Below are 14,715 nucleotides of genomic sequence, written 5' to 3'. Positions count from 1 at the left end.
AAAAAGTGTTTTTAATAGTTATACCAAAAACTCTCTAGTTAAATAAACAACATCATGTGTATTTTTCGAAAAGGAAAAATACAAAGACCAAAACGCGTTCGTCAATCACGCAAAAGTCCAAGTGTACCACATGGACTATGCAAAATAAATAAAAAAATAATTAACTATAAAAAATATATATATTATCATGTATAAATAAGCCAAACCCAAACCCATGGTTGAATATTTTGGATTAAGAGAAGCAATTAGGCATGATGATGAGAGAGAGAAGAAAGTGTGTTTTTGTATCCCTTGTGGGTATAGCATTGATGAGTTTATGCATTGTGAGAGGTGAAAATACATTGCAATCACCAGTGAAGCTAATATGGCATTATTACAAGCTCAACACAACTTGCCCTGATGCTGAGGAATACATTAAACATCAAGTCAAGTTGTTTTGGCAAAAGGATAAAAGCATCACTGCCAAGTTCCTTCGTTTGCTCTCTGCAGACTGCCTTTCCAAAAATGTACTATTCTTCCCCTTTCTTCTCCCATCTTTTTTCTCTATATACTATTCTTTCTTCGATTCGATATAATCTTCACTACAAAGGTATTTTTTCGATGCCTAAAACTGTCAGCAAATACTCAATAAAAAAAGCATTGGAATATCATCGATCTTCTGATGGTTTAAAAGGCGTCAGACCTTTTCGTCGAAAAAACCCCACGAGAAACTAAAATGAATTTATTTGATTGACTTAATCGATTTAAAAATTTTGGACTCTGAATAGTAATGTTCATATTTGTTGTTTTCTCGTTTTTTATTAATGATTTTTGAGAAGATGTTTTTGAAAATTAGGTATAAGAGATATGTATTTTGATATGAAAAATATTTAGGTCCATCTTGGGTAGCACCCATCTTTGTGTATCTTACCAAATTGTTCAATAATAATTTGATATGTGACAATAAAAGTGAGATGCATAAAAATGGGTGTTACTCGTGATGCACCCGAGCACTACTCTTTTGATAGTTTTTATTCTAATTTCTCCTTCCTTAAATTTCTTGACTTGGAAAAAAGATTATATATGGGTGTGTTTGTATGAAGTTTGAAATTAAAATTTTACTCCAATTTTTTGGTCTACAAAGTTTAGAATATTCATGCTTCTTTTTATTTTCTGTTTTTGGTTTTTAATTTTTCAAATGTTTTTGTTAGCTCATTTTAAATTAACATATCACTAATTTTTAAGGACAGAAAAAATTAATTTTCTATTTCGATTATGTAAAAACTATCAATAGGAGTGTTTTTTTTCCTTCTTAATTTACCCTTAGAATCTATGGTAGATGTAAAAGTTTGAGTTTTTTTTAGTACAAGAATTATGAGATTAGGAATTGAACCTCTGATCTTTTGAATTAAAGTGCATGCTAATACTATTAAGCTAAATTCATTTCGACAAATGTTATATATTTAAGAGAACATTGATGTATTTGATTACTTAATATAGGGTTGTGATGGTTCAATACTTCTTGATGGTCCAAACTCAGAGAAATATGCACCACAAAACCAAGGCCTTCAAGGGTTTGAAGAGATTGACAAGATCAAAATTGTACTCGAGGACAGATGTCCGGGGGTTGTTTCTTGTACAGACATTTTGAACCTAGCCACTAGAGATGCTGCCCATTTGGTATCAATCATCATCTTAATTCTATTTCTATTTTTTGAGTCACATTACACAGTATTTAAGAATTATATAAAATTTATGCTATAAAAAAACTATCCATATCAACAAGCTTTTATTTGGGTTTAGAATATGATGAAGGTATTATATATGTGTCAACTTAGTTGAGATACTGATCAATTTATCATCTCGTTTTTTTTTGTTAAAATAAATGATATCAACAAGCTTTCAAAAATGTAATTAAAAAAAACACAAAACAAAACAAACTTCCAAAAAGATCTTCTAAAACTAGGGTTTCTTTCTTAAGTTATTAAATAAAGGAAGCGGTTGCCGTCGAAAATATATAAAATTCTAAATGTAGAATAACTACAAAATTTCATTGTCAAACAAGTTATCAATTAAACTTTGTACGTGACCAATAATGGATTATAAAGTTATTCATTGGAAAGATCTCATATTATACCTAATTTGTATCCATTGAAATTCTAAAAATGCGAATCAATATAGATCTTCTGTTAATAATTTGTGGCTATTTTAACATGATTCTATTTGAATTCAGCTAAAAAAATGTCAATATAAAAGTATTATTTTCCAAAAAATCCAACTAAAGTTGCAAAAAAAATTATCACCAATTCTTTTTAAATAAGGAAAGGAAAATAGCTCAAGACGAGCAAATAAAAAATTACTAATATTTAATGAATAGTTGTTATTATCCATTTGATTCTCATATTTGTTTTTAGTTTGCATTAGTCCATAAATTTAAAAAAGTTTGTACATGCATGTGAACATTATTTGCGTTAATGATGTTAAAACAAAATTTTAATGTGGATCTAAATTGAATCACTTATTAAAATTTTAAAATTTAAATTAATAAACTCTCAAATTTTAATTTTAAAATTGGAACATTTTCTGGTTTTATATTAATAATGTGGTTACCATATCTTGCGAATCAAGTAATTTAGGGTCGATTTACGTTAAAGAATTTAAAAACAAAAATTTGAAAAATATAGGATTGAATGAAAATATAGTTATATTTAATGTTTCATATATGTGTTTAGTAATATATTTATAAATTTTATTTTAATTTAAATAATTGTTTAAAATGTATTTATAAATCATAAAACTAACTCTAGATAGTTACCCACTAAAATATTAAGTTAATTTAGTTTTAAACTTGGTTTATATTAAAAAAATGATATGTTTATTATTTTGTAATATTATATAATTTATAGTACATACATGTTTTAATTTTAAAATAATGAAATGAGTTTATAACCGACAAATTGTATTTTTAAATATTTATTTATTTATTTAATATAGGTATATATCATGGCATCAGGAATTGGTAGTCTTAAAACATCTTGCCTAAAAGAAACATGCTAGGAACATTCAAGAGAAAATCATGCTTTAAACATAACTTCAGAAATATTAACGTCAAATGTTTTGTCTTTTGAAATTTAAAAATTCAAAATCAAGATAGAATAAAAATATAAAACTATTTTTTTCAGAATTCGTACTATTAAGATCACAAAATTCGAAAATAATTTTTAAAATCAAAATTTAAATTTTTTGTCAAATAAAAATCTATTGAATTCGTGAATTTAAAAATATAAAATAAAATTCAAATTGTCGATTGAAAAGATTCTATATCTAAAAATTGACATGTATGATTGATTGGATGCAGGCAGGTGCACCATCTTATCCAGTTTTTACCGGAAGGAGGGATGGGTTTACAAGTACTATTGATGCAGTGGATTTACCATCTCCCTCCATATCATGGCAAGAAGGACTTAATTATTTCCAATCTAAAGGTCTTGATGTTTTGGACATGACAACACTGCTAGGTAAGTGGCAAATCTACGCATGCGCACGTACACGCACTCACATGCTCGTAACAATTTCATGTAAAAATTGTAAATATAGATTTTATTTAAAATCTAACAACACCCATGTACAACAAATTATACAATGATAAAAAAAAAAAAAAAAAAAAATTGTCTTAATTAATATTGTTGTTGATTAATTCTTGACCACATTTTATAATGTCAATCATCAGGTGCACATTCAATGGGAAAAACACACTGTCGATACATCATGGATAGGCTATACAATTTCCAAGGCACCCAAAAACCAGATCCATCAATGGACAAATCATTCTTAAAAGAGCTTCGAAAGAAATGCCCCAAAAAATCGAAAACAGACCCAACAGTGAATTTGACACCAAAATCTGGAAATGACTATCAATTCACAGGTCTCTACTACTCGAGAATCCTTTCGAGAAAGGCGGTACTTGGTATCGATCAACAGCTTCTTTTTGGTAACGACACGAATGAAATTGTCCAGGAGTTTGCTCCAAAATCTGGATTTGAAGACTTCCGTCGGTCCTTTGCTTTGTCTATGAGTAGGATGGGAAACATCAAGGTTTTGACTGGAAAAGATGGTGAGATTCGACAACATTGTCGACGAAGAAACTAGTTGTACAACTCCCATTTCTTATGGAAGAAGAAAGAATACTGTTTATGGAGGATTTAATTTACTATCACATTTGTCAAAAAGAAACAAAAATTATCCGATTAATTGCATCTTAATATGATATATAATAAAATTATAAACTAAATTATTTATGGTAAATGAATATTTTTACCCCAAGGCTTCCCCATTACATATGCAAATTATATTATTCCATATAAAATCCTATGGCGATGCACAGCACCGTGGCGCTACTCTCGGCACCCTAGACTCGAGAGTGAAAATATTGGTAAGTGCCAGGAGCGCAGTGCTGTGCTTTGACAAATGCAGGCCAGCGCCGCGGCGCCGGTCCATTTATGGAAAGAATGTTCAATTTTTGGAAAATTTTCTCCATATAATTTCCTAGGATTTTGGCTACCGAATGAAGCGATACACACCATGAAATTCAGAGTCTTGACGAGAGTTTTTAATCTAGAGAAAGTGAAAAAAAATTAGAGGGTCATTTGGAGGTCGTTCAAGATCTTGATGTGCGAATTGAGGCGAGATTGACAGATTTCAACGGTGGAGATTACTGCGAAAGTGGCATTCTAGTTCTAGGGTTTAATGAACTTATCTCTGGATTTAAGTTAATGCAATAGATTCTTTTAGGGGGTTTGTTTTTTAATGTTTTTCAATATTATTGTGCTTAGGTATATGTTAGGTTCAATATCAATTAGAAAAGATTGCATGTTTTACTGAATCTAAAATATTGAATTATTAGCTTAACCTTTTATGCAAATAGTTAGGTTGTTAGAAAAAGTTGGCAATGACAACTCTTAAAGCCATGCTTCTTAATTTTATTTTTTTTTTGAAAGGTATTGTAATTAAAGTGTGGGGTGGGGGAATCAAACCTCAAACTTCGAGATCGATAGTATGAATACTATGTCGAGCTATGCTCTTGTTGGCCTATGCTTCTTAATTTGATTTCAAGTAATTAGTTATCAATTATTTTTTAATGAAAATAGGTTGTTACTGAAAGGTATTGATCTTGAAAATAATATTTAGACTTAAGCAAATCATTGACATAACAATCATAGAAACCCTTTGCATGACTTAATGAAGTAGATAAAAAATTCAATACACTAGGATGTATTTGTCTCTCGAGTTTCAAATTTATCTTTGCTTGCTTTATTTTATTTCAAAAACTAAAAATCATCACAAGTTCAATCCTTAAATAAAATCGACACAGTTTTTGAATAACTAAGATAATTCGTCAACTTGATTCTCTGAAAATGTTATTCAGTCTCTTGACCATCTTACTTTACTATAACTTGATAACATATATTTGCGTTAACCACGTTTTGGTACATCAATTTTTTGACATTGTTATCAGGAAATCAAAGGAATATATTAGCTTACTATTTAATGAATTGGATATATCTTAATTTAAGGCGTATTATAAATTGTTTTTATTTTGTGATGGTATTGTGGCGTAGGCCACTGAACCCCCTCTTTCTTTTCTAAATTATTTAAATTTAAAAATAAGGTAAATAAATAAAACTGGATTAAATGACCTAAAGTAGTTAAGTTGAGTAATATTTGTATTTAATTTCAAATGTGATTCTAAATGAACACTCCAAAGATTCTAATTTCAAATTGAGGTAGGAAAAATAGAACTATTAGTCCAAGGATTTATTAAAATATTAATCTATTTGAACTTTGCTGGGAATGTGGGAAAAATAGAATTAATTGTTAACTACTCATCACTTGAATTTCTTTAATAAGTATATTAGATAAAAAGGAAAAGGAAATGAAATTGAAGAATTTGAAGTTTGGGGTTTGTAAAAATTAATTTGTTAGAAGATATAAATTATTTTAAATTGTGAAGATAACTAAAGGAATTTGTTAAGGTCCATATGTTGGGATGTATGACCTAAAGTCTCGTAGTTATATGTTAGTAGAGTCAATGGTTGGTTAGTTTTATGTAACTTGTGCAATAGTCCATTAAATTAAGATCCAAGGTTATCTAATGTAACTTAAACATGTATGTAGAGACATACGAGTGGATCATGTTTAAGTGATAACCTAAATTGTCTGTAATATATCGATAAGGTTGGGTGTCTTATTTTGTTAACACTACTAGTACTTGTTACAATTGTTGTAAAGTGCTACAAATGATATGATCCCGATCATTCCTGTGGAGACATATGAGCAGGGTATCATATTGATAACTTGTAGAAATACAAGTTATTGTAATATTTTTCTTAGAATAATGAAGGAAGAAAAGAAGATTATGCATCAATCATGCTTATAATTCATGCTAAATATCAAACTTGCGCCAAAGTAGCTCAAAAGCACCGGCTGAATTCATATCACAAGCGTATTGTGCCAAAAGTATTTATTTTGCATATGATTGCATGAGACTCCACATGTGTTGATCTTCCAAAGAACAAACAAACAATCGCATGCCACCGAATCTCTAAAATTGTACCAGTGGATTTTCTATCAACCTTCCAGAATGGTAACAGTGCTGGCATTTGCACCTACCGCGTCAAACGATGACGACTGATCAGAGTGAGAATCCTAACAAGGAACAAGGAGTGGCTCTATAGATTCTTGACACTAAGAAGAGGGGAATCATCAAATCATTAGAAAATTTACGATCCATAGATTCTGTGATTTACGAGAGAGAAATCTAACTCCATCTTTCTCACCCCGATTCATCATCGGACCCTTACTAGAGCAAGAGTCTAAGAGGGCCTTCTCCATCCCACTCAACCATATCAACACCAGCAACCTAGATACTCACCTGTTGAGAGCAAGTAATTGCTACCAACTACCTCTTCACCTTATTCTTTTATCATTTTGTTGTTGTACTGCACTATAGTTTAAGAAATTATTCACCTCTATTCAACAACTATCTTAATATCATCATGTCTTCATTCATCATTTCCTCTATCTTTGCTTTTATTTTAACCTTTTCCATGAGTCACTAATCTCAATGGGGTAAGGCGGAAGGTTAATTTCATGAGCTTTTAATTTCATGAGCTAAGTAGAATATTATAAGGAAGTTGTCCTATTTGCTTAATGTATAGTCATTTAAATGCTGGTCTATGAACACTCATAGAGACAAGTAGCTATAACTAGCCTCTTGAGAAGGAAAGCAACTGTAGAACTCGTTAAGCAAAGCAAGAAGTATTTCTAGAGATAGAAACAACCTTGCACTCATAACAAATTTATTCACGCATCATAGAGATATGATACATGTGGCTGGCCACCAAAAGGTGTGTGATAGTCGGAAGTTGTGAGCCAGGATATGTTCTTGTGATAATGCACGGTGATGCAATATTAATCTTCTCCCAGACTCTAACTTCTCTATACATTTTACCTTCATGTTAAGGCTGTTGTTTTCTATAATCTCTCTACGTTATCTTTCACGAGCATCTCTTATAAATTTGTAAATTTGTAACTCTACGGAATACTCACACTTATCTGTCTTGATTGGTACAAATCCCCATGTTCGATCTTAGGACACCCTGAGAAACTCGTAATCAGGTTACACTTGGCTTGAGAACGAGAAAACTTGTGATCAATGCATACTCACTACACTTAGACTCAAAACATTAAATGCCAATACACCTTAGTGTAGACCAAAATCAACGCATATTTTCAGCGTAACAAGTTTTTGGCACCGTTGTTGGGGATTTGGCAAGTAATTGAGTCTTTGATTTTTTTTTTTTTTTTTTTTTTTTTTTGTGAATTCTACAGGTGTCCTTTCTCTTTTTGGAGTACTATAAGCGGAAGGCTATAGATAGTATATGAGTACGAGAGCAGAACCTGAGCTTAATGTTGACCCTGAAATAGAAAGAACTTTCCATCGTAGAGCAAGGCAGAGTTGTAATCGATGTAGAAGGAATATGGCTAACAAAAACAACTCAAAATAATCCAACACAAGCGAATGGTTTGTTCGAACATCAACAACAGAATCTTATTCTCCTTGCTACTTATCACAATACTCCTATGAGGAATTATGCGGCCCCAAATCTCTATGATTTCTTGTCTGACATCATGAGGCCAACCTTTGACGAGAACGCAAGGTTTAAGATTAAACCAGTCATGCTGCAAATGATCCAGAACATCGAATAGTTTGAAGGATTGTAGGGTGAAGATCCACATGCCCATCTTACGTGCTTTGTGAAGATGTACTATTTCTTTGATCATTTCATTTTCATTTCGTAATCTAAGAAATCTAGATTTGATTTTGTTGTATTTATTTAATTCCATAAAATCTTCCTTCATGTAAGCCAAAATAAACTGATTTTAGATAATCTTTGCAGGCCCAATCTCGATTTATGAAGGCACCCCAATACCAAACTTGGCCCACTTCAGATGAAATAGTGGATTTACGAAAGATTTTGATGCTGGCTGAGGGAATCTGCTGTTGTGCCACGTATTAGCTAAAGCTGATAATTCTTTTCAGTTCTTTCAATCAAAGTGGGAGACCAAAGAGAGAGAGATATCAGATTGAGTTTCGAGATTATCCTTCTTCCTCTCCAGACCTGCTGTTCGAGAAGAACTTGAGTTCCCTGCCTTTAGATGCTCACCTGCATGAAGCCAAAAAGGATTAGGAAATACAAGGAAGAGCAAGATGATGGGCAGAGAAGGAGAAAGAACACATTGAGTTAAGTAGTTCGGCCAGGAAGCCTACATCCACGGTGCAAAAGAGAGAGTATCACTTTATTGCTTTTCTTCTTTGAATTTACAGAATATGAACTCATTCTCTTACACTAATTCTTCTTCTCTTTTTATATGAAGGTTTTCCTTTACAAGATGTGAGCTCAAGTGAGCTCGTGGTTACAACAAAAAAAACCAGCAAAATGACAGATAAGTTCTCATTTTCTTTATTTTTCTGTTATACTTCATTTATGCTATTTTGAATTATTAGATCAAATTCTAATTCTCTGCATGAACTTTGAATATTTTGAATTAATAGATCAGATTCTAATTCTCTTATTTGCGGGAACTTTTAATTTCTGGATTAAATTTTGCATCTAAATACTATGTAGTTTTCCTGGTTATCAAGATGGGTATATATGTCCACATTTTCAACTAATTTTCATTATCATGTATTTAATTAAATATTTTAAGTTTAGACATTTTTTCGATGGAAATTATGTTACATGTTAAAAATTTTGTGTTGGCAATATTTGTTTAAGTTTGGTATTTGTCTCTCAAGTTGTCTCTCCATTTTTTAGACAAAATAGAGGTTTATTTCGAGTAATGTTGATCCTGCAAAATATTATATATTTTCGTTATGTGAAAAATTCTTCCCGCAGTATTTTTACAAATTTCATGCATTTCTTATTGTGTTATGGTTTTGGAATCTAAGGTTACTCTTCTACTTATCCACTGTGCATATTTAAAGGATATTTGCTTAGTGTTTTGTGTTGGTCGTTTTTTATGATTATCTCGATAGCCATTGTCTTATGAGAGTTTGATCTTTGAAGAATCAAAGATCTTGTTACTTTGAACCGTATTGTCCGACTCATTATCTACGTGAGAAGGGATTTCCAAGCTTATGGGGAGGCTAACATACTCAAATGGAGTGGTCTCCATTTGAGAGGAAAAGATAATGTTCAAGTGAGAGGGAGTTTCACAACTTAAGGGGAACTTAAATCAATACTTAGGGAGAACAAAGTCACCGAGAGTGAGTCAATGTAGGAGGAGCTTAGATGAATGGTTGAATGCTCTATGGGGTGACTATAATCATGTCGTAGTAACAAATAAGTACTAAGTACTACATTATGCTTATAATTTATGTTGGAGAAGTTATTATTCCTGGGCAAATATCCTTTTAATGTTCCGTGGAATGCTGTTACCAACCTCCTGTGTTATTTCTTTGGTTGTTTATCATTCATTTTAATGTTATGTGGAATGGTGTTACCAACCTCATTCAAACTTTTTCGTTAAATGTTCACATCATTTCACTCTAAAATTGAGTTGAAGCAAAGTTTTTTTCTTTAACCATCGAAAACATTCATAATTCTCACATCATTTCACCTCAAAATATTCTTGAATTTTATATTATTTTCTAATTATTTTTCATTTCTCATTTAAATTTTTGTTCTTGCATCAACATTTATACATTTACAATATAAATCTAAATGTTGTCTTATTTTATAAAGAATTTTGATTAAAAATGGTCAATTGCAGTCTAGTTAAGTCACAATCAAAATTTTATTAACTAATTATAACAATTTTCATAATTTTTTCCATAATTTCCATTGATGTCGGTATTGTCATAAAATCAAAATCTCGATATTTCTATCAACATCGATATTTCAAACCCTTGTACTTCCGGTCCTAAAAAAAACATTGAAAGGAGAGAGACACTTGAAGTAGAAAAATTGTAGGTGATGCCTACTCCGAAAGAGAAAAAAAAAAAAAAAACTTAAAAAGATAAAGATTAGATTAAGAAATCACAAAAATGTGGTAATAATACAAAATAAAGTTGTTCTTTTTAAAAAAACTTGAATACTAAAAAAATCTATAAAAGAAATTAAGGACTACAAACTAACAAAATTAAAAAATAAAATAAAAAAAAAACCAAAGAAAGATAAGATACATTATGGAAGCTATTTATAAAGGAAATTTAGAATTGAAATCCTTGCTTGATTTTATAAGATTAATTTAGATAAATTTGAAATCCTAAAATGTGATTTTGTTTCTCTTTATTTACTATCATTTAACGTGAATGGAAGCTTTTTAGATAACATAGATTTTGTAGAAATAATTTTTCTCTTTTAAAGTGGATCTCAATCCTTGCAATTATTTAACTAAGCATGGCCCTATTACTCTTCATTATTGATGTCCATATATCACTCTTATGCATATTTGAACAATAGTCTAACAAATTAAATCTAATCTATCGTCCTCTCTCTCGAGCAAGAAATTAAGTAAGAGCATCAAACATTGGCCAAATGTCTAAAAACATTAAGAACACACATGCTAGAATGAAAGATACATAAATTCTCAAGGAAACAATCAAATTAGTTTCACAATCCACTACATTACAACCCTAAAAATAACAAACTCGACCACTCATGGTTATGATTCAGACATGGACAATAATCCAAAGAGAAGAAAAAATAAATAAGTCAGGGTCAAGCTTGAGATCTCCCTCTAACGACATCCTCAATCATCCAATCTTCTAAAAAATCCAAGTCATCACCTTTGTCCAAAACTTGGCTTCGTTCGTCTCCCTTCAAATGACTAACAATGATTTTTTACTACTGAAAATCTAGGTAGCGTCGCGACAAATGGTCTATATATTTGCTTAACGTTGTGGGGCAAACGTTAAGCAAATATATAGACCATTTGTCTTCATTACTTTGTGATGCTATACCCTAGCATTATAACACCAATCTTGGTTGCTCTCTAATTTCTGGCATTGAGTAACATTTGAGTGTTGCAGCATTGCCTCTCCACTTTTTTCTAGCCTATTTTCTTCTCTCTCCCTACCTTAAGACCATTTTGACCTCCCTAAGGTATTTTTCTTTAATTAATCTTCAAATTTCTTCAATCTATGCTCAATTTCGCGCTTCCTACGAAATTAACAAATAAAAACATCAAAAAACACAATTTTCAAACAAAACTAACTAAATTCTAATTCCTAAAAAGCATTTCGGAGTGCTTTTAACTATCCTAAACATAGAACTTTGTTGGTCTCGAACAAAAGACAAAATAAGTCCGTAGTAAAATTCTAAACATGCATACCATTGACTCAAATGGCCGCGAACCTTTCGACACGAAAAAGCGTGAAAATGGATCCGGGGTTAAGAATTATGAAAAAAAGTCGTGTGCCAGACGATTTTGGGAACGTAGCTCGTTTGGTGCCCCAAACGGGCCCCAAGGTCATTAAGAAATTTTAAGGCTAAATTTTTCATCCATCACGTGTGTATGCAAGCTTCTTTCATTTTCGTCCTTGTTAGCTCAACATGATTTAAAATGAACATTTCCTAGTTTTTCCCCTACTCTGGTTTTATGAAACTGTTAAGGAATTCTCTCCTTATCCATGTAGTAAAAAGAATGGTTGACTGGTCACTTTATTTTATTTTATTTTATCTTTTTTATCTTAATTTAGACAAACTAAGAAGAACTTCTCAAGACGTTGTTTTCATTGTGGCTTTCCCACATTGGTAATGAAAGCTATTCAACTACAAACAATGTAAAACATTGGGTATCATGAATGCCTTTAATTACTAACACTATATGATGAGTAATCTTCCTAAAAAATAAATATTTTATCATTTTTTTTTTCAATTTTGCTGACACAACTGCACAACCCAAAAAAATGACTTGACTTATTTCATGGCCTTCCAAGTGACAACCTAATTAGTACAAGTACAAGCAAGCTTTACTCTTACGACCTTAAACAAAAGAAAGGTCATGTCCTCAATCATGCAAGAGACTACTTTATGAGGAACTTAAAAAAATCAATCTCTAAGACTGTGCTATCCAATTTCTATAGTAGATTATCTAATATACAGATTTAAAACAAATCATAGATAATTTATCCTAAGAATTTCTCAACATTTAAAGCACATTCATTTTTCCTCATAAAAGTTCATATTATCCTAAAGAAATTAAACTTTTTTTCTTGAAAATCCAATATATCTCTTAATAATCATAAGGTTATGCAAAAAAAAAAAAAAATAAATAAATAAATAAAAATGATCTCACAAAGATCACAAAAATATGTAGTATACCCCACCCCAAACTTAAAATTAGGCATTGTCCCCAATGCGTTAAAATAAAAATGAAGCATATAAGATTTGACTTGATCCCTTTGCTATAATATTTTATTTCGTCAAAATTACTCTTCAACTTACATTGTAACTTTTTCTCATTATAGTGGTAGATGAAGGCCAAAGATGAGAGTTTGGGATATAGACTTTACTTTAACGCTGACAACTAATGTGGGAAACAAAACTGAGAAATCTTGAGGCAAACTAGAAGTGTTATATGCTATAAGTAGTAGTTTATGCATATTTCTACTAAAAAATTAAGACGATGTGTGGATTGAATTTTTAAGTGTTTAAATAAGTGTTTCAAAGTGCAAAGAAAGTATTTTTAAGTACTTAGAAAGTCAATTTAAATATGCTCTAAAGTCGTTGTTGTAGCCAGCGTTCAAATTGAATACTAAAAAATATATATTTGATTTTTAGCAACTAAATTATCTTAAAAATTGGAAATTTTAAACATAGAAGATTCCAAGTGCTTCACCAAATATTAAATATTTGAACCTAATGCACCAACTTCGCATACCACAACAATGTAAAATAAATTAACATTATATACCAAATAAAAATATTAGAAGGAAAAAAATGGAGAAAAGAGACCAATAACAGGAAAGTACAATAAGCTCCAATCGAACGGTGGAAGTTTGAAGAATATAATCCAAATGTTTCAAATTAGAAAGTCAATCCACAAGAGAAATTAAGAGAGCACCTAATTTACCATACAAAAATATAAGTATAATTTTATTAATCTCGTGTTTGAGTGTATGATGCAAATGAAGCAAAACAATATTACAATATAAGATCTTCTTAACTTGATGATACGTTTAAATATTTATGAATCAATTACAAAAAAAAAAATTGCATTTCAAAGTTGATCAAGAACCAGTCTTCCAATAGGCGACAATATCAATCGATGATGCAATTTTGAAAATACCCAAAAATAGTAAAAACAAAGTTACTGGGGATCACATTAGAAAAGAAATTCTATTTATTTTTTAAGTTGACCTAAACTTAATTCTTGAAACAAAATGATAGGGACAACGACCCGTATGATATTGTCCACTTTGGGCATAAACCCTCATGGCCTCATACCAATGGAGATAGTCGAACCACATCATGACTATTTCCAAGGTTCCATCTTTGTTCACCACCACCTTGAATGGCTCTGATACCACTTGATAGGGTCTCAACGACCCTCAAACTATCTCCACAATGGTATGATATTGTCTTTTGGTTTCACCACAAAAGGTCTCATACCAATGGAGATAGTCATTCTCACTTATATATCCACGATCCTTCTCTTATCTAACCAATGTGGGACTTTAAATAATGTTGCTGAGAATATCTTCGACCTTGTGCACTGTGATATATGGGGTCCCTTTAAAACCCGAACACATGCAAGTCACACTTACTTTGCCACTATTGTTGATGATAAATCAAGGTACACATGGATACATCTCTTGAAAAATAAAAGTGACATTCTACAAGTCATTCCTAGTTTCTTCAAACTTGTTGAGACTCAATTCTCAAAGAAAATCAAAAGTTTTCGTTCTGAAAATGCTCCTGAATTAAATTTCAGAAATTTTTTTGCCAAAACAGGAACTACTCATCAGTTCTCCTGTGCATATACTCCTCAACAGAATTCAGTGGTTGAAAGGAAACATCAACACCTCCTCAACGTTGCAAGAGCCCTAATGTTTCAGTCCAATGTTCCCCTCATTTTTTGGGGAGAATGTGTCCTCACTGCAGCATACTTAATCAACAGAACACCTATGGTTTTACTATCCAACAGCACTCCCTATGCTGTTCTGTT

At 31.2% G+C, this 14,715-nt stretch overlaps 1 protein-coding gene across 1 annotated transcript; it reads left to right on the top strand.

The window, feature by feature from the left end:
* Window positions 1-245: 245 nt before the first annotated feature.
* Window positions 246-4,302, top strand: LOC120068580 (putative peroxidase 61). Its single transcript, XM_039020395.2, has 4 exons — window positions 246-506; window positions 1,480-1,659; window positions 3,338-3,497; window positions 3,710-4,302. Exons 1-4 carry the CDS (start codon window positions 252-254, stop codon window positions 4,126-4,128), a joined length of 1,014 nt encoding a protein of 337 aa, XP_038876323.2. The 5' UTR covers window positions 246-251; the 3' UTR covers window positions 4,129-4,302.
* Window positions 4,303-14,715: the final 10,413 nt, after the last annotated feature.

This window comes from Benincasa hispida, chromosome 12 (assembly GCF_027475165.1).
Source record: "Benincasa hispida cultivar pf3 chromosome 12, pf3_genome.v1.1, whole genome shotgun sequence".
Taxonomy (NCBI): Eukaryota; Viridiplantae; Streptophyta; class Magnoliopsida; order Cucurbitales; family Cucurbitaceae; genus Benincasa; species Benincasa hispida.
Note: the sequence above shows the minus strand (reverse complement) of the source record. Positions and strands in the feature narration are given on the sequence as shown.